The sequence below is a fragment of the Sporothrix schenckii genome, assembly GCF_000961545.1.
Source record: "Sporothrix schenckii 1099-18 chromosome Unknown Cont49, whole genome shotgun sequence".
NCBI classification, from domain to species: Eukaryota; Fungi; Ascomycota; class Sordariomycetes; order Ophiostomatales; family Ophiostomataceae; genus Sporothrix; species Sporothrix schenckii.
In genome coordinates, this window is record NW_015971150.1 from 553076 (window position 1) to 572701 (window position 19626).

Consider the following 19626-nt stretch of genomic DNA (forward strand, 5'->3'; position numbering starts at 1 on the left):
CCTCTCAAAAAGGCGCACGCCTGCCACCACCTTCCTGGACCCTACTGATCTCTTCAGCAATCTCTTGCCATCTCCTATACATTGTGCGCACGCTCTCATGTCGCAAGCCAACAAAAAGGGCGCCGGCGCCCGCGGCAAAAAGACCGGGGGCAAAGGCCCCGCGGACGACAAAGGCGAAGACGTCCTTCAGGCCGTTGTACGTTTCCCGTGGTTGATGTGCCTCTCGACGGCCGCTGCTACGCTGCCTGCGATGTGGGAGAACAGACACTGACCACGGCGCCTGCCTTTATTTTTCAGGTCCTCGCCGACTCCTTCCAAGACCGTTTCAAGCCACTGACAATCGACCGCCCAAGAGTATGGATCTTGCGCATATATCCCGGTCCTTGAAGCCGTATTTGTCGTCCATTAATACTGACCAAGGCCTTTTGGGGCTTTTCGCAGTGTCTCCTTCCCCTCGCAAACACTCCTCTCATCGAATACACCCTCGAGTACCTAGCCATGAACGGCGTCCAAGAAGCGTACGTCTACTGCGGCGCATTTGCCGACCAAGTCGAGAGCTACCTGGCTGCGTCGCCACGGTGGTCGCCGACCAGCAAGACGAACCCCTTCCAGTCTCTTGATATCATCCGTGTTGCCCAGGCTTCGTCGCTTGGCGATTTCCTGCGTGATCTCGACAAGCGCGGCATCATCGCCGGCGACTTTGTTCTCGTCCACGGAGACGTCGTCTCCAATGTGCCCCTCGACCCCATACTTGCGCGCCACCGAGCGCGCCGTGAAGCGAACCGCGACGCCGTCATGACGCTAGTCTTGCGCGAGGGTGGCGATTGCGATGTGGCCGCCGGAAGCAGCAACGACCATCACACCCGCGCCCATGGCATCGAGCCCATCTTTGTCCTTGATGCTACCTCCGGCCGTTGTCTCCAGTACGACGAGATGACGCCTCTCGACCATGGCGACGACCGCTATCTCGTCATTGACCCCGCCTTCCTCGAGAAGAATGCCGACATCACGATCCGCTCCGACCTGATCGACTGCAGCATCGACATCTGCACGCCTGACGTCCTGGCCCTGTGGACCGAGAGCTTTGACTGCGAGTTGCCACGCAAGAATTTCTTGCACAACGTCCTCAAGGACTGGGAGCTGAACGGGAAGTTGATCTATACGGAAATTGTTGGTGACCAGCCGCACCCCCACAGCAGTGCAAGCGGCAGCTATGCCGCGCGTGTCAACAGCCTGCAAATGTACGACGCCGTCAGCCGGGACATTCTCAGCCGCTGGACCTACCCCATGGTGCCCGACACAAATCTCCTCCCGGGCCACTCCTACGCTAGCGTAAGGCGCCGCGCTGGCCGTGTCGGCGGTGGTGCTGGAGTGGGCGTTTCGGCCGAGCGTAGTGTCACAATCGATCCGTCCGCATTAGTATCCCGTGCGGCGGTTGGCCTGCACACAGCTATTGGCGCGAACACTGTAGTTTCCGGGAGCACAATCGGCCGCCGTTGCCGCATCGGCAACAATGTGCGCTTAGAAAACTGCTACCTGTGGGACGATGTCGTCATTGGCGATAACACCGTGGTCACACAATCCATCCTCGCCAACAACGTCCAGGTCGGAACCGACTGTGTCGTCCCGGCCGGCTCCATTCTGTCCTTTGGCGTGGCTGTTGCTGACAAGGTCCGGCTCACTGCTGAAGCAGGCAACCCTGTCGTACTGTCTGTCTCCCAGTCGAATGGCAGCCCTGCCGTTGACGACGCGGCTGTTGTCGGTGCTGGAGGTAAGGGTGCGACGTACTACCATTCGACAAAGGACGACGATGACGATGACGAAGAGAGCGATGCGATTACCGCCGAGTCTCTGCAACGATCCCTCGTGTACTCCACCGCACACCTCAACCTCTCCACCTCTTCTATTTCTAGCTTCGAATCCGACGGCGGCTTTGGTGACGACAATGCTGTGTTTGACGACGATGACGAAGACGCAGCGGTAAAAGGTGGAAAGAGCGGTGATTTCCTCAGCGCTAGCAACGCAGGCGGCGAGCGGGGATCAAGATCGCGGCTGCCGTCGTTTGCGTCACTCGACGGCTCGCGGTTTTCGACGAGCGACGGCCTGGCTGGCCGTTTCGCATCTGGTCCGGGTGCCGCAACGGGCCTGATCGGTGCCGATGGCGTGAGCACAGTCAGCAGCTCCTTCCACACGGATGCTGTCAATGGCCTGCTCGATGCTCTGCGCGACGACGCTAGCGGCGACTTTGAGTCTGCACGTCTCGAGTTCATGGGCCTGCGTCTGTCCACGGACGCGTCCGATGGCGCTGTGCGTCGCGCGGTGGCGGCTGCGTTTGCACGCCGCGCTTGCGAGCTGGCCGCCCCCGTTGGTACGCCTGGTGATCAGGGCCGCGGTCTCGACGCCTCCAAGGCGGCCGAGCGCGCCGTCAAGAGTAAGACGGGCGCCGCCAAATTTGTGCGCGATGTTGGCGTCGGAAGCGGCTCGTCCGACGAGCAGGTCGAGTTCGTGCTTGCGCTGCAGCGGACTCTTGTCGGTATGCGTATCCGGGAGGAGAAGGAGAACAAGGGCAAGCATGTCGAGGGCCTGGCTGCGCCCGGGACATTACTTGCGGCTCTTCTGCAGCAGCTGTACGACAGCGACGTGCTTGACGAGGAGGGTATCCTGTCTTGGTGGGCCGATGGTCGCGCAGCCGAGGGCGGCAGTGGCGGCTCTGGCGATAGCAGCATGACGGGAGCTCGCGAGAGGTGCCGTGTGCTTGTCGAGTGGCTCGAGACGGCCGAGGAGGACGACAGTGACGAGGACGACGAAGATGACGAGGACGAGGAGAGTGATGAGGAAGACAGCGATTAATCGCGAGTACGGCGAAAATGAGGCCGTGAACGACCAGTCTGCGTGGGTGCAGGTTGCAATATAAGGGTCAAAAGAACAAAAGAGGAGAAAATGGGACATATCTTGAGCGAGGACATAATACCGAGTTATTTAACGCGTTTTTAGACTTATGGACTTATGGGATGGGGGGAAGGAGGCGTCATGCCCAAGCAAGGCAGGCGCCATTGACAAACATGTACACAACAAACAACCCAAAAAAATACGAAAAGGAGTCTACCCAAATTGGAAGCCACGATGTACCTTATAACCCAGTAGGCCAAAAAGGAGGGTTTCTAGTTAGGACGTCTACAAAGTTGGCACGACGCAGCATGCAATAGTAGTAGACGATGTAGATTTTATTAACCGTCTTCTTTATTCTTGTCCAGTTCCTATACAACGAGATTGAAATAAACACAAATTGGTTCCAAACGCCCTGCTTATGCAAAATGAGAACAGGTGGGGAGAAGGGGAAATGAGGTAGGCTCGATACAGAAAAACCAAAGATGAAAACGAAGCACAGATAGACACTCAGAAGGAAAAACACACACACACACACAAGGTAAAACAGACATAAGCCTTGCATCCCGAGAAACATCTCCCGCCCCCTCGCCTTTCAATTCCGCTTGTTGCCGCTGCCTCCATCGGCGCCCTCGGCGCCCCGCTGTGTCGAAAAGGCGCAGAACTTGTCTTTGATGGCAACCACCTCGTATGTGCCCTCCTGGCTCGCGCGCACCGTCTTCGTCATCTCGTACGAGATGTCGTGGCGCGTCTCGAGCACTTGGCTGCGCTGGCCCTTGCGCGCGTTGGTGCTGCGCGTGTAAGTGAACTCAAAAGGCGGCGTGCCGCCAAACTCAAAGATCATCTCCACGGCACCGCCCTCATGGATGTCGACACGCGACGTGCGGCCCTGCGACACGCGCACAGATGGCAGCGGGTGGATGACGCGTGTCAGGTTGACTGCTGCACGGCACTCTGACGCCTTGTCACTGATGCCCGAGATGGTGAACTCGCCGGGCGCCTCGGCGACGCGGCGGAATGTGGTCGTGGCAGACGCGCCCTTGCGTGAAACACCGCCAAATGTATACCACACATCAAAGGGAGGTGTGCCCGACAGCGTGTAGCTAATACGCTCACCGACGCAGTAGTCCGTGCGCGACTCGAGCGCATAGATGGCAGGTGCCTCAAAGAGCTGCACTTGCACAGACGACGTGGAGGCCGGCAGCGAGTCGCTCAAGCCACTCTTGCCGCTGACGCCCGGAACATCGTCCGTCTTCTGCTGGCAGCCGCGCGCATCACGGACTTTGCGAATGCGCACCTGCTGCGTACCCGGGCGCAAGTGCTGGCGCGGGATCTGTAACCCGTAGTTGTGCGTCATTATAGAAGGCACGCGGTAGGTCTCGGACACGACACCGCTCTGGTGCTTGATCTCCATCTCGACGTAGAAAGGGGGCACGCCCGTCAGGACCAAGGGAATCCGGTCTTCGTTGTCCTGCTCCGTCATGCAGTACTTGAACGACTGGCCGGCCTTGGCAAAAGCAGCCGTCGGTTTGGCGTAGACTGTTTGCTGCATGACCAGCGCCGGGACGCCTTTGCCGCCCGAGCTGACTCGGTTGTTGTTATAAAGGGTGTCGGCCGGGGGTGCAAACTCATACCGGTAGGTACCAGCCTTGCTAGTGTCCATCTGGATGGAGGCGCGGCCAAGCGCGGCATCGAGCTGCTTTTGGATCAGTGACCCTTGCGAGCCCTTGGCAGGATTGTGGCGCACGTCGTATTCCACATGGTAGGGCGGCGAGCCGCGCAGGTCAATTTCGAAGCCGTCAACGTCACCTTCACAGACGTCCTGTTTAACAAACAGGTTGCCCTTCTCCTGGATGGCCTCGGTCTGCACAAAGGAGAGTTTCGGCCGCGGGAACCAGTCGACATCAAAGACAGAGGCTGTGTTATCGACCAGACCAACGCACTGGTTGTCGGCAACATCGATGATCTCGTACGTGCCGCGCTCTGATACTTGCAAGAAGTCATTGCCTGAGTTGAGGCTGCGGGTGACCAGCGGGCCGGGGTGGGTGGGTTTGCCAGCTTCATCAAACGCCACGCCCAGGTTCCGGTACGAGACCCGCCAGGGCCCCTCGCCCGTGAGACGCAGGGGTAGGCGCACCACTGCGTCCTCAACAACAAACACGCGGCGCTTGTTCTCGAGCAGGCCAAAGGCGGCACGAGGTCGTTGGCGACGTACCGTGATCTTCAGCTCGCCACCAGTGCCCTGTAAGAACGTGCGGCAGCCACTGCGGTCGTGCACGCTCGTGAGGGCCAGGGTGTACTCGCCGCCTTGGACGAGCGCGGGCGTTTCGATGCGGTGGCGGTACTTGTCAATGTTCTCCTGCTTGAAGGCGCGGCGCTTGCCTTCGTGGAGAAGCACGTATTCGAGTGTGAAGGGCGCTTCACCGGACAGCGCAATAGCGACGCCCACCGAATCCTGGAGACAGGCGTTGGTCTTGCCCGTGGGGTGCTCGATGGAGGCGCGGGCAGCGGGTTTAACGTTTTGCTCCAGAGTCATCTCAGAGCCAGAAAGCGGTTGGGACTTGTAGACGGCGTCGTCAATGGAGCGGAAGATGTACTTGTGGTTGCCTGCGACACGGGGCACCAGCTCGAGCTGGTAGCGCATGCCGGAGACCTGCACCTTTTCATGGCGGACGACACCATTGGAGCTGACGTCGTAACGTACGAGGAAAGGCGGCGTGCCGACGAGGTCAAGATCGACACGAAGACCGATTGAGTTGCCACCGCAGCTGTCGGGTATGCCCTCGGAGCGCAGCGCCAGCTTAGGCTCGAGCGGGTTCAGCAGGAGGCACGACGCAGGCTCTTGCACCTCACCCTCACACGAGCCGGACGACACCGACTTGAGCGTGTAGAGACCGGGTGTAGAGATGGTGGGCATCTCGTCGGCATGGCGGGCGTTGAACGTCGCCAGGCTCACAACGTCGCCGTGGTCGCCACTCTTTGTGAGAGTGTCGATGGGCGAGAACTGCCACGTCAGCGTGTGGGCGGTACCGTCTTCGGGACGGCGCACCCCGGGGATGTCGTAGCGGACGGGGAAGGCCGTCGACTTGCCGCGGGCGACCTTGAGCGGCTGGCGAAGGTCGCAGCCTTGGAGCCGGATACGTGGGCGCTCGCGAACATGGAAGCTCTGGACCAGATGCTTGGGAGGGCGCGGGCGCACCTCGTGATCCTCAACGGGCTCGTTGTACTTGGCAACGTTGCCAAAGGCGTCGTGGACCTCGTCAATAGAGTAGCGCCACTCACCGCCGACGTGCATGGTCTCATTGAGGCCGACAGAGACGCGGCGAGAGCGGGCCCAAGAGATGTCTGCATCCCCCTGAGTGGGGAAGTTGGCCGCAACAACAGCGTCCGAGTCAAGCGGCTCGTGGGAGCGAGCCGACGGAGCGGAAGAGGACAAGCCAGATGAGCGTGAAGGGACAGTGCCCAGGAGCGGCGACACGAAGCCCTCAGGCTGTAGGCTCTGGAAGTGGAAGCTGTGGTCCTTGCCGTTGATGGTCCGGCTGTAGACAATCTTGAGCGGCGGCGTGCCATCCACCTCGAGCAGCAGGTCGGACAGATCACCGTGGCAGCGTGTGATGGAACCAGATGAGGACGACGAAGAGGTCCAGGAGGATTGCTTCGAGAGGGGATCGCCGCCGCCACCAACGCGAGCACTGGGGCAAGACACGACAAACGAAAAGGGGCTCGGGCGCTGCACATCGAGCTTGTACTCGTCGAGAACGCGGCCTAGGCGGTACGCACCCGTCTTTTTGACCGGCACATCAAAGCGAACAGCAGCCAGCGTGCCGTCGGCCGAAGCCTCCTGACGTTTGACGAGCTTGGAAATCTCGCGGAGCTGCGTCTTGGTCAGACGCAGCGTTTCCTCCTCGTTGGTGTCAAAATCCAGGCGCACAAGCTCGACCTCGGCCGGGATAGTTGCGTTGAAGTACAGCGGCAGAGACGCAATGTTGGTCTTGCTGCCTGCAGCCGCACCCCCCGGACCACCGATGCAGAAGGGCAGACCGCTGGGGTTCAAAATGGCCGAGCCCTCGGGCAATATGTTGATGATCTGGCGACCGGAGATGAGCGACGAGTTCTGCAAGATGCTGGAGGCCTTGACGTAGTGCTCAGAGATGGACAGCTCGCGGTCGTAAAAGATCTTGAGCAGGCCGAGGAACCACGCATGCCAGGGAACGCCAATGTTGAACATGAGCAGATAGTCGGTTATGACATGGCAGACGAAGAGGAAAGTGGTCACAGGTTGAGACAGCTCGAGCCACGGAATGCGCACCTCGGGCAGTCCAAACAGGAAGACGAAGTCGAGGCCGATCCACTTGAGGAACAGCCAGAACGACTCGCCATTGTCCTCGAGCAGCTGCACCCAGTCGTAGCACTTCCAAGCAATCAAGAGGACATAAAGGGCGACGGCGTAGAAACGCTGCGTCGGGGCGTCAATAACGTCCAGCGGGATGAGAGGCCCTGGTGCCGCAGAATCTGCGGCCGCAGCTGCTCCCGCCGCGGCAGTCGAACCTCGTGTCGAGATATTGGACGAGCGTGCCGATGCAAACAGCGGTTTGGGTGCCGCGGAGGAGCGCTTGGGAATGTCATCGACGGGCGGACTGGGTGAAGGTGTTGGTGGCGCGCCACGGCCGACGCGGATGGTGGTCGGCGTCTGGGGGAACGCGCCGGAGCGCACTCGAGGCGTGGCGCTCATGGCATCCCCAGTGACGGAGAAGCTGTAGGAGGGGCTCTGGGGCTGTATGCGAGGGCCTGGGCCAGGCGAAGGTCGGTCGTGAAGCTCGACAAAAACGAAAGGATACTGATACCAACGAAGGAAGAAAATGTCGAGATGTCGTACAGCAGTTGGCGATGGCTGCGCGCGAGAGAATCAAGTGCAGAAAAGATTGTGGCAGCGTATCTATTGCAGCTCGTTTCGTGTTGTACCAAGAGCTGGCCTATGTAGGGGCGTCGCGTAGTGTCGATGTTGTCAACTGTGATGTGTGTGTTTCTTGATTCTCGTCAATTTCTGTGTCGCCCGTCTGAAGCTTCCTTCCCATTCACGTCAAGACGCGCTGGGCTGCCGGGCCAGGAAGGAAGCAACAATAATTTTGCAAGTGCAGCCTGCTGTCAAGCATGCTTATTGGCTAGTAGCCCTGCAGAAAAGAGGGGCAACTGTAAACGACGGTTCAGTTGGTCTGTTGGTGCAGGCACGACCCAGAACAGTTTCAAAAATATTTAAGCACACCGTGCGCTAGTACGTTGTGGTGACCATATTTGTAGCTGCCCATAAATCGTCTGCAGCTCCAAGATGTGGATATAGCTGTTTGCGGTATTGATACGACGGACAACCGACCGACAGCGGCCACACAGGAGCGACTTTGCGAATGCACAAAATGCAAGATCGAGTAGCCATGCTGAATACCGAGAGTACTCTCATTTGTACCCACCCTTCATGATAGAGGTCCCTGGCGCCAGACTTTGAGGCTGCCGATCCAAAAAGCTGCAGCATCACAACTGTCTGCAAGCTTCTGTCTGGCACGATGACTCGCAGGAAAGCCTCCACCGGCTCGCCACAGCCCTCCAAGCGGACCAAGGTGTCAGAAGACGGCACCCGCAGCACTAATGGTAGTGTGGACAGCCCCACGACCGTCAGAGGCACAGCTACAGACACCCTGCAGGATGATGCCATAGACGAGGCCAAGATGAAGCTGCCGTCATCTCCAGTGTCACCGTCGCCCGCACCTCGCACATCGCGGCCACACCGTGCGGCAGCACAGAGGGCGTTGGCGGCTACGGCCGTGATCGTTGCCGAAGACGACGCGACTGCAGCGGTCCCCTCGCGGGACTTGATCCATGAGCAGCTGTTTACGCCGATCACCGAGACCGAGCTCAAGGCATGGCAGGGCTGGAGTGACATTGAGTCGGAGCCAGTACGTGACCTGTATGGGCAATTTCTTGTGACTCCGCAACAGTCTTGACTGACTCGCACAACGTAGGAATTCTTCAACTTTATTTTGAATGGACTAGGCATACAAGATGCCACCATCTTTGAGCTAATGGGCGTGGACGAGTCGTCCATCTCATATCTCCCGTGGGTATCTCGTTTGATGAGCACGCCAAGAATCAAGTGTATGGGACTAACGTGCATTATTTCAAGTGAGCCCCTGGGCTTGATATTTTTGTACAAGTTCGTGGAGGAGGACGCAGAGGAAGAATATGAGCACTGCCCAGAGCATCTCTGGTTTGCCAACCAGGTGGGCCACTCTTCTCGATCTTACGCAAGTTTGCTTTCTGCTTTTCCTAACTCTTTCACAGACGACAGAAAATGCCTGCGGTACGATCGCCATGCTCAACATTGCCATGAATTGTGAGCGTCTTGGCCTCGGTGAGCACTTAACGCGCTTCAAGGCGGCCACACAGCCTCTGCACCCAGCGCTCCGCGGCCACCTGCTGAGCAGCGATGAAGCCATCCGTTCTACGCACAACTCGTTTGCCAGACGCATTGACATGCTCATGTCTGACCTCTCGCTCAAGTTGGAGTGGGCTGGAGCCGGCAAAAAGGCCAAACGGAAGAATGCAAACAACAAAAAGAAGCGAAAAAAGGCCGCCGACGAAGACGAGCCGGCGTTTCACTTTATCGCCTATGTCCCCATGGGCAACGACGTGTGGGAACTCAACGGCATGCAAGAGAAACCACTAAAGTTGGGTGCGTCAGCCTAGAGGCGATTTGTACGCTGTTAAGGATCTTCTCTGCTAACCTACATGAAGGCCCATTCAACGGAGACTGGACGGCCAGCGCCCGAGAACGCATTGCCACTCGCATGGCGAAGTACGCGTCGTACGATGAGAGTGCTGGCTTCAGTCTGCTTGCTCTGTGCCACACGCCCAAGAAGGAAAATGCGGCTGGTCAAGCGAACGAGTCAAATGGGGTGGGTGAGCTCAATAATGGCACAAACGGCACGTCCAAATGGGGTCCTCCAACGACGAACAGCAATGACGAAGACGATAGTGGCGTCCGCCGTGCAGCAGCCCGCAAGGGCGACTACACACCGGCAGTGCATTTTTGGCTCAAGAAGTTAGCCGACAAAGGCGTGCTGCAACGCCTGGCCACAGGTGAACCAGATGATCAAATCATCGAAGAGGATGAAATGGTATGAAAGACAGCTCGAGTCTGCTGACACTTGTTTATCTGCTTCCTATATCTCCTCCCTGTAATTTCCCTCGTCCTATGTATTATATGGTTTAGTATTTGTTCTTTCTTTCCAGGACATTTGCGACTAATGAAGTACTACGGTGTTTAATGACAAGATAGATGTGACATATTGCAAGCAATGAACAAAACGTACAAAACCCGGAGATGGGCTTATCAACCCGTGTGTATTTATAAATGCTAGCAGGAAAACGGATATAGATGTGCAATCCAATGGCGCCTCGCTATTCTGAAATCAAACGTGCCGGTTGCTCGTTTGCTCGTCTCTTTATATGCCTTTGCTTTATAGCCCTTCGCTCTTCACTCCTCAGTCGTCAGGGTAAAACTCCCTTAGGTTGGATACGAACGTGCAAGTGCTCCTGTCGAAGCGCTTAAAGTGCTTGCCTGCCAAAAACATGAGCGCCTCCGGAACCAGGTCCGGGTCCGTGACAATCTCAATGTTGCGCTGCGCCACCACCTGCCGCTCGACGCCTGTCCGCAGGCACGTGTAGAACGCTGACTTTTTACGCCGCCTCGGCGCTGCTGCGGTAGCAGCAGCCGTGTCAGCGAGTGGTCCACCACCGTTTGGAAACGGCACGGGCGTACCGCGTCCACTGCCACCGCTGTCTTCTGCGTCACTGGGTGTGGTCGTCTCGGCCATGGACATGTTGTTGGGCGACGGCAGGGAGGTTGGGTCGTCGGGTGACCAGCCGTTTATAATGCCAATGTAGCCAAAACGGCGGTGGCGGAAGACCTGGCCGATACGGAAAAGCACCTTTTCGCAAATGTCCTGCGTGTAGCGGCGGCTGACGAGCGGCTGGCGCTGGTCGAGGTTGTAGACCATCTTTATCATGACACGCGGGTCCGTCCACCCACGCAGGCGCTGCTGCTGCTGCTCCTGCTGGCCATTGGCGTGGTTGTTGACGGCCGGCGGCGGTCCGTTTTGATGCCGTGGTGGTGGAAGATTGTCATCTGCGTTGCCACCGTTGTTGTGATTGTCATCACCAAATCGGCCCGCCGCGAGACGAGAGAGAAGACCGCCGACGTTACCGATGCCGCCGGACAAATCCACGTACCGGTCGTAGAGCGGCAGCAAGAACTTGGCAATGATCCAGACATCCTCGCTGTAGAAGTGAGCAAAGCGCGCCAGCAAGCTGTCGAGGTAGCGGTCCCAGCCGGGGCTGTCAAGTGGTCGCATCAGCGCCGTGGCCCAGATGGTCGCGTACAACAGGGCCTCAAGGTTCATATCGGGGTCACCACGACGGAGTCGACGTGCGTCGGTGCTCAGTTGGGGCACATTGGACACTTGGTTTGCGTGCGACCAGCTGGCCTCCATGTTGAGCGCCACGCGCAACACGATTGCCGATGTCGGCATTGGCAACAAGTGCAAGTCACGGTTTTCGACGATGCCCCAGTCGACCTCGGCAATGCTCTGGCGCAAAGTCCCTAGTGACATTTCCTGGTCGTTGTTGTATGGATCGAGAAACATGCGCTCCCCGTTATCCGGTAACGATGCCGGATTCCGAACCACCTCTGTGAACGGACGTGGATCGTTAGGCGCCATTGGCCACAGCTGCAGCATCTGGTAAGTCATGGTGGGCACTTGGTGCGTGGCTGCGGCAGCAATCGCAATGGGCGACACTGCATAAGACGGGGTGGATGAGGACGACGATCCGTTGTACCCTTCACGCTCGCCTTGCCCAGGACCATCGCCGCCCATCCCGTCTTCGTCCATCCCGTCTTCCACCAAAGTTCGTTCCCGAAGCGTCACACGAGAGACGGTGGGAGGCCCTGGTCGTTGTGGCTGCTGTGGATCGGAAGCCAACGGCGTGCCGTCGACCGATTCGCCAGGGTTGCCCAAGACGGTGGCATGGACGTGGCCAGGCACGGCGCAGCAAAAGGCACGCAGGCCTATGCGCTCGCCGATGCTGGCAAAGATGGCGCTCGAGATAATGGGCAGCGACGGGTGCTCCGGGTCGGTCAGCGCCTGGCCGATCAGGCAGTTGCGCATGTTGCGGTAGTTGAGACTGGGATCGGCCATGCCGGCCAGGTTGCGCATGCGGATCCAGCGCACAAGCGCATGTGCTTTTTCGCGCACTGTCATGTTGTCGACGCTCGGGTGCCGGTGGTCGCGGCGGAACTCGTCGGCCAGCTGGTCAAGCAGCTCCTCGATGCGGTCCATGTCCTCGTCGGCGTCGTGCAACACAAACATGTCGAAGGCGCCCAGGGCACGGTCCAGCCGGTGGAACCCGTTAGACTCGCACAGCACCTTGCACCACTCCTCAATGGCCAGCCCCCGATGGATACTGGCAAGTGCCGTGTTGGCGTAGTATCGTCGAGCAAGGACGTCGTCGGCCGCATCGTCGGCCAGGTGGTACTGCTGCAGCAAAAAGTCCTTGGCGTTGAGGCCGCGCCGGCAGATGGCCTCGAGGTGGCGCACGCGGTTCACCTTAGACGCCAATACATGCTCAAAGTGCCGAGCTGTGCTGGCGTCCCCACGCCGGCGATCCAGCCACATCTGCTTCCAAGGTCCGCGATTGGCTCGCCCTGCGCGGGCCAGACGGGCACGGGACGGTCCGGCCCAGTGCCCAAAGTCTGAGCGGCATCGTGCGAGCCAGAGCTTCGGCTCTTGGCAGAGATGATAGAAGCGGCGAGAGAGGCGTTGCACGGAGGCGATGAGGTCGGTGGAGGGTATGAGATAGAGGATTTGGACGATGAGTTCGTCAGGGGCCTGGTCAAAAGACGCCATGGCAGGTGAGCGGATGCTTGGGCTGGCCGGAAGGCCCGGTCCTCGCAGATGGTTACAAGAGCGTGTCTGCAATCATGCGCCACGGCGGTCTGCTGGCGGGTGTCGCCTGCGAGGGGATGAAGGGAGCGCTCAGGTGGAGGGGCTCAGCTAGAATTGTTGGCTTCAAGACGCCCAAGGTCGCGCCGGCGCTGATGTTCAAAAGATCTTGCGATGCGAGACGAATGACAAGCATCTGTAATAATCGAAAGGTACCAAATAGGTGCTGCTGGACCGCGAGGGTGGGTTTGGTAGAATGCTGGAAGGTCGTCCGGAACATGTGTCGTTTAAAAAACCATTCCGTTTGCGAAACCGGTAAGAGATGCGGTTCAAACATATGTACTAACCGTTAGGTCGTGTTGGGAAGCGGCGACCCACGGTTCGCTTCGCGCCTGTGGCGTGCTATAATTACAGGGGTAATTAATACGTCGTAATACCGAAGCAGCTGTGGCCGTGTTCTGGCTGGCAGATTGCGGGGTGGTCCTCCCAAATTTCCGGAAGAGAGCCGGCGAAGGTGCGATAGAGCAGCGCTGGGGCGACCTTCTCTACCCCCATGAACTGGAGGACCTGTCCGCTTTCCGGAGCCTTTTGTCGGACTTGACACTTCTATCGGCGCCTCATTAAAATGCCTCTATTTTTTTCTGGAGCACACCTTCAAAGCAGAACAAATGGTAAGACTCGATAAATAGTAACGAAAATAGTAGCCGTCAATTTGGTATCCTGTTGAACAAACCCGAGATGACAGTGTCCATGTCCTTTTCCCTGTTCCTACGCCAACCGTTTGCTGTTATGTTCTTTATTCTTATCTTCTTTTTTTCGGTTCATAGTACTTTCAGAAAGATGCCGTGTATATAAAATGCCAAACAAAGCACGCCAACGTGTCCCAGACCAAAAACGTTGAGAACATTCGAGTGGGGAAAGGGAGGGGACGGGAAAACAAACAATACAGAACCAGAAAATATCAAATACGTGAAATCGGAAAGGGAAAATGACCAAAAAAAAGTACAAGGCCGTGTTCTATGCAAAGACAGATCATCTCGACGCCCGCTTGCCCTTGCATCATGACGGCATCTTGCAAGCCTGCTCCTCCTGCGCCAAAGACCAACCTCAGCAGCTCGGCCGGTCTTTCTTCCACGGAATGCACCACAACATTGTCTGCCTGGTCTGCTTCGGATCTTTCCGTCGAAAGTCTTACGGCTTCGGAATGTGGATCGTCTTGCTGGTCATCAGGCAGCCGTGCACCACAAACAGCAGCGCAATCGGATGCAGCTCAAATGCCGTGCCTTCAAACCACGCGCCCAGCGGGAGGTTGTCCAGGATCCAGTCTTGGCTGATCCAGTAGGCCATAATTGCATCGAGGCCCAGGCTCGTTGGGATGGGCGTGCCCTCAAAGTACGAGGCCTTGCCGGACTTGTCCTTAGGGATGACGGCGGTGGTAACATTGAAGCGGGCAAGGCGGGTAAGGCCGCAGAGCACAAAGAAGGCGAGCATGACGTGGTCGACGGTCGAGCGGATGCCAATGGAGAAGGCGACGGCGGCCGGGGCCACGCCAAAGGAAATGAGGTCGGCCAGCGAATCGAGCTCCTGGCCCATCATGCTGCTCTTCTTGCGCCACCGGGCGACCTTGCCGTCCATGGCGTCGAAGAAGAGGCCCAGCGGGAGAAGCGCCAGGGCGATCCACAGGTTAAAGCGAGATGTCGGGTCAATGCAGTACCGCAGAGAGGAGAAGATGGAGAGGATGCCGCAAAGGCCTAAAGTAAGACGAAGAAAAACTGAGTCAGCATAACGTTGCGACAGGCCGGTAGGGCCGGACAGGATGGCCGAGGCATACCGTTGAGCTCCGTGATGAAATCGGCCAGGTGCAGGGCGCGAACAAGAGAAAAGTGGCCAGGGTCCGTCGACAGGAGGATCTTCTGTTTGTCATATGCTACATGTACATGTATATGTCAGTACAGCGGAAGCAAAGGCGAGGTGAGAAGAAGGTGATGGGATGAGCATACCAGGCTGGCTGAATTCGGCGCTGCCGCTGGCCGGCGCGGTGCTGCTACCGTTCGCCATAGCGGAGGTCCGTCTAGACATGGGAAGGGAGGGCGAGTGACAAAGTGGGCGATGGTAGAAGAAACGGGAGTGATTTCGAGGCAGCCAATCGTCGAGGCGGCGGCAGGTTTGTGGAAGGGGCGGTTGCGGAAGACGCTGTGGAGAAGGCAGGAAGGAGAGAACGAGAGATTTGAGGACTAGAGTGGAAGGAGAGAGGCCTGACTAGTGGAGCTTGCCGACGCGGTTCGATGAAAGAAGGAGGGAAGGAGGTAAACTGTCGCAATTGCTCTCAGGATTCAGAGTGCGCTTCTTCCAGATTCAAAGGCTCGGGGTCGTGTTTGTTCGGGAGGAGAATGCGGAGACAGGATGTGAGGAGCTTGCAGCAGGGCAAAAGTAAGAACCGGTGAAGGGGGGGAAAGATGCCACTACATCCCGTATTTTCTATTTTATTTTTGGTTGAGGACCAGGCCAAAACTGTTGACGTTGATGAAGGCACTATATTTGCTGGCGTGGCGGGGAACTACCGGACGCAAGAAAAAACAGCACAGAACGAAATACGCTAACGCAGAGTAGCAAGGGCAAGTAGTCAAAAGCAGGTAGGCGGTCAAATATAAACGGGAGAAAGGCGGCAGGTTGGGTAAATAAAGTTTACGATCGGACGGAGTTTATTGCTCTTTCCTTTCAGAGCTATGCAGCTTGCTGCCCAAACTTGCTTCTTGCGAAGGAGCACTGACGGATGTTGAGAGGAAGGAGGTTGGGGAGGGGCAAACGTTCGTAGAGACCTGGCTAAGACTCAGACCGCCTGACATCTCCGATGTCGTTTTGGCTTGTGATTTCACTCCTTATGGCGCTAACATCGAATTCTCTTTGCACTCTTCTTTTCCGCTGCACAGGCTTCTTCTCAGCAAACTGTGGACGGAGAGGGGGCCTTGTGCGGTAGCACCACGGCGATACAAAGAAGAGAGAGAGGTCTCCAGCCAAATTAGAACCATTGCTATGCTAATGTCTATGACGGTGCCCTGGCAGTAGCCCTAAAAGAGCCAAGTGAGACCTATGATATCAGCGGTTTTCTATTTGCCATTATTCCTTCGTTCCTTGCTAGCCACAAATTGGCCTGCGTCATAGTTACTCCGTGCAGAATCCCAGCGTGCAAAAATCGCAGATCGTCGAGCCCTGTAGTTGCTGTATAGTAGGTGAAGTCGTAGGTCATGGGGACGAAATACATCGTTTTACAATTCCTACCCTCACGCACAGGATAGCCGGGCACTCCACTACACATAATAGACGAGACAAGACAAAACGAAAATAGAATATAACCAAAGAAGCCCCAAGCGTGGTAATCACTTGGCTGTTCAGATTTCATCTACCAGTTGATAACAACAAAACCAAACATTTGTTGTTTGCCTTTCTGTATGTATACGTGATTATGTGTAAATGTGTATGTGCAAGGAAAATAAGATCATGCAAGCGTGCATAAAGACGGAGAGGTAAAGAGAAAAGAGAAGGCGGAACGCGGACGAAATTGGATATATGATGCGACTGTTCGCAAAACGTTGCAATATAATAAGCTTATTTCGTGATGAGGACAGCAAACGAATCGACCCATGAACCACAGGAGCCAGACACGCCGCAGATGGTGTATCCTCTTGGTGGGATCAGAGTATGTCTGCAATGTTAGTATATTAGGCCCTCACTCGTCGAGTTCAATCACGGAAGGAGCAGAAACAGTCATACCCAGAGCCGCCGTGAGCGTTGCCGTACATGGGCGATCGCCGACCCAAACTTGTCAGGATCTGGATGCCATCGATCCAGGCTCCTGCGCGGACATTGAAACCGCTAATGTATTCACCTCGCCGGACATCTACTGCTTGTTAGCTAATTGCTCAAATATAGTTTGGGTTCTTCGGAGACGGAGTAGCTGGCTTACCCATGTCAAATGAGTCGCCGCCCGGCTTGCCGCCGCGCTTGCCAAATAGTTGCCGCGAGTCATCGTCGTATACAAACTCCACACCGTCCAGCGCCCGACCGTGGTAGAAGACGACCCGTGAGAGCACGCGATTTTGCTGCTGTGCGCTCGTGAAGATGACCTCGTTTGCGTTTGTGCCTTGCATCTGGCCACGGCCGAGCTTGGCGCTCCGGTAGGCCGTCTTACCCATGAGGATACCACCACTCAGTTTTGTAGACGATTCCTTGGACACGAGCTGGCGTACATCGTCGATCACCAAAGTGCCGCCCCCCCATGCCCGGACAGCAATCTTGATCGGGTCCTTCCGGCGCTTGGCCTCGGGCAGCCTGTTCCGAATGTCTTGCTCAGTCAGTACAACTTGCCGCTGGAGTGGCGCGCCGTTGTCGAGTGGGTATTCAATCCACGACTTGCACACGCTGTCGCCCTCGGCGTGCAGCTCGATATATGCCACGCCCGATGCCGCCGTGATGGCCACACAATTGCCTTCAATTGGCCAGGCTTGGACGCTGTCGTCGACTTGCGAAGGTGGATCGTTGGGTAGGCGGAAGCAGGGGTGCGTCTTGAAGTGCAGGCAGTCGAGGCGGTGCCATGTGCACTCGTCCTTCTCGAGCACCAGGCCGCCTTTGGACTTGGTGCGTGTCGAGTATGCTTCGCGTGTGAGGAAGCTGCGGTTCAACCGGACGTAGTCGCGCAGCATGATGCCATTCTCGCGGTGGGGCAGGCCGAGTAGATGGCCTGTCTCGTGTAGGTGGGCGCCAATGCCAATGTTGGCCGCTTCCCACGAGCTGCCGGACTCGCCGGCATCATTCCCGACGTAATTGAGATCAGTCGGCGTACAATCGCTAAACGCAGGGACCACCTCCTCGAAGCAGGTCGGGTAACTCTGCATGGCATGTGATCCAAAAACACCCACGCGGAGATCGCCTGCACCGCCGCCGAGGGCTGCATGGCCGGTGATCATCTGTGCGCCCTTGTCCCAATGGGCGTCGAGGAGCAGAACGGAGACGTACATGGTCTGGCCGGACTTGGGCTGGAAGTAGTTGCGGACGGCGTCGATTGCGATGCTGTACAAGGCGTCACGGTTCTTCGCCTTGGCATTTTGCTGAGCGTTGTCGAGACTCCGCAGCTCGGCGATGGTCTTGTCGGTGCGGATAACGTGAATGCGCGCTTCAGAGCGCATCGTTCCGAATTCACGGTCCCGCAAATTGGCCGTGCCCTGTGTCCATTCCTCCTCGAAACGGAATACACGGCGACCGAGACGGTTGCGCCACATTTGCTCGGCCGTGAAGCTCTGCCACAGATACGCCGCCATGCGGAACTTTCGGATCGCCGTCTCCAGGCCGTTGCCCTCGCGCTCAACGCGGGCAGGCACAGCATCAAAGGTACCAGGGGAATCCCTAGCCAAGAGAATGGCCAACTGCAATGGCGGTGCATTGGTCGGAGGCACCATGTGAAGAGTGATGAAGGAGGAGTGGATGGGGTTGGAGGTGCCGCTGTTGGCAAGTTTGGGGCTGGCAAAGTCGAAGCGCAGCTTATTGGCGCCAGGCATAAGGTACACCAGGGACTTGAAGTGCGACTCGGTCACGGGCCATTGTACGGGTGGGAAGCCATCGTCAAGGCGGCTGACCGTGACGACACCGTCGAGGTTCTGCAGATTGCCATCGCCAATGGTGCCATTGATGATCAGGATCTTTTGGTAGGCCCAGGAATTGTCCGCGACGTTGGTAATGCGTGGGGAATAGGGCGAGACAGGCAGTGCGCGGCTGCCGCCGTTCATCATGGGAGAACCGAGACCAGCCATGCCGTTGACGCTATATCTTTTTGTGTTGACGGAAGTCGAGCTCACCGAGGACGCGAGCGGCGGCAACGGCGGGACGAGGGGTGGTGTTGTGTTACCACGCTGCTGGAGATGCAGACTGGGATCGGATTGGTGGCCGAGAGAGGGCGGCGTAAGGGAACCACTGGTAGGAGTCGTACCGTGACTATGGCCACCATCGCTAGAGGCATCTGTTGATTTGTCGGTCTTGAGGCTGGTTCTGGATTTCCTGCGAAGCTGTCGGATGTTGAGGAACGAAGGAGCCATGATGATGGAACAGAACGAGCAAACCCGCCAGCTGTTCCTGGGCCGTTTTTGCTTTCACTTTTCCTGTCCTGCGCCTACTCCTGTATTTGTTCGCAACTTGTCCTGTCCTTTTCGCTCCCTTTTCTCCCCACCTTTTCCTCGGCTTGTCTTCTCTTGGCCTTGTGTTGCAATTCGTTTCTTTGGTTTATCCTCTTGTCGCCAAAGCGAGGCTGTTGCTGACTGATTCGTGGCGGAGGTAGTGCACCGTGGAGGGTGCAAGTGCTGATCGCCGGTTTCGTCCAGGGCGTAGGCCACCTAAAGTAGCGGCAAAACAAGGTCGATGGTCAATTGGGCGCGAGGGAGGATAGAGTTGTGTGTGAGGTGCCGCTCCAACAGCACGCTTTGCTTAAATTGAGGCGTTCCTGGCGGGCAAGTGTGCTTTAAAGCAAACAAGGTCCGAGAGAGAGAAAGTAGGTGCATGTATTTCCTCTCGAAATAAAGCTGGTGAACACGAGCGCCGCTGCGAGAGAAAATAGAACAAGGATAGGGGCGAGCTAAGTCGGAGCTGAGGCTAAAAGCCAAGAAGGAAAACAGAAGAGAGAGGAAATGAGGCAGGGCAAAGAGAAGACACTAGCTTTGGAGGCCCAGAAAAATGAGAAGAAAAAGGGCGTCAAAAGCAGTCG

General features: G+C 57.2%; 6 protein-coding genes across 6 annotated transcripts; 2 read left to right on the plus strand and 4 right to left on the minus strand.

Moving 5' to 3' along the window:
• Positions 1 to 97: 97 nt before the first annotated feature.
• Positions 98 to 2850, plus strand: SPSK_00417 (translation initiation factor eIF-2B subunit epsilon; the record flags this gene model as incomplete). The annotated part of the gene is made up of 3 exons (XM_016727386.1): positions 98 to 196; positions 298 to 354; positions 421 to 2850. 3 exons carry the CDS (start codon positions 98 to 100, stop codon positions 2848 to 2850), a joined length of 2586 nt encoding a protein of 861 aa, XP_016582725.1.
• Positions 2851 to 3481: 631 nt separating this feature from the next.
• On the minus strand, positions 3482 to 7618 carry SPSK_00380 (nuclear envelope pore membrane protein; the record flags this gene model as incomplete). The annotated part of the gene is made up of 1 exon (XM_016727349.1): positions 3482 to 7618. The coding sequence occupies one exon, from the start codon at positions 7616 to 7618 to the stop codon at positions 3482 to 3484; it is 4137 nt and encodes a 1378-aa protein (XP_016582726.1).
• An 826-nt stretch (positions 7619 to 8444) lies between these two features.
• SPSK_00500 (ubiquitin carboxyl-terminal hydrolase L5) lies at positions 8445 to 10061 on the plus strand (the record flags this gene model as incomplete). The annotated part of the gene is made up of 4 exons (XM_016727468.1): positions 8445 to 8834; positions 8901 to 9158; positions 9220 to 9610; positions 9673 to 10061. The coding sequence occupies 4 exons, from the start codon at positions 8445 to 8447 to the stop codon at positions 10059 to 10061; spliced, it is 1428 nt and encodes a 475-aa protein (XP_016582727.1).
• Positions 10062 to 10421: 360 nt separating this feature from the next.
• SPSK_00437 (f-box domain containing protein) lies at positions 10422 to 12842 on the minus strand (the record flags this gene model as incomplete). Its single annotated transcript, XM_016727406.1, has 1 exon — positions 10422 to 12842. One exon carries the CDS (start codon positions 12840 to 12842, stop codon positions 10422 to 10424), a length of 2421 nt encoding a protein of 806 aa, XP_016582728.1.
• Positions 12843 to 14069: 1227 nt separating this feature from the next.
• Positions 14070 to 14957, minus strand: SPSK_00574 (phosphatidylserine synthase; the record flags this gene model as incomplete). Its single annotated transcript, XM_016727540.1, has 3 exons — positions 14070 to 14629; positions 14710 to 14805; positions 14879 to 14957. 3 exons carry the CDS (start codon positions 14955 to 14957, stop codon positions 14070 to 14072), a joined length of 735 nt encoding a protein of 244 aa, XP_016582729.1.
• Positions 14958 to 16484: 1527 nt separating this feature from the next.
• On the minus strand, positions 16485 to 18964 carry SPSK_00434 (uncharacterized protein; the record flags this gene model as incomplete). The annotated part of the gene is made up of 3 exons (XM_016727403.1): positions 16485 to 16581; positions 16650 to 16776; positions 16843 to 18964. The coding sequence occupies 3 exons, from the start codon at positions 18962 to 18964 to the stop codon at positions 16485 to 16487; spliced, it is 2346 nt and encodes a 781-aa protein (XP_016582730.1).
• Between the last annotated feature and the right edge of the window lie 662 nt (positions 18965 to 19626).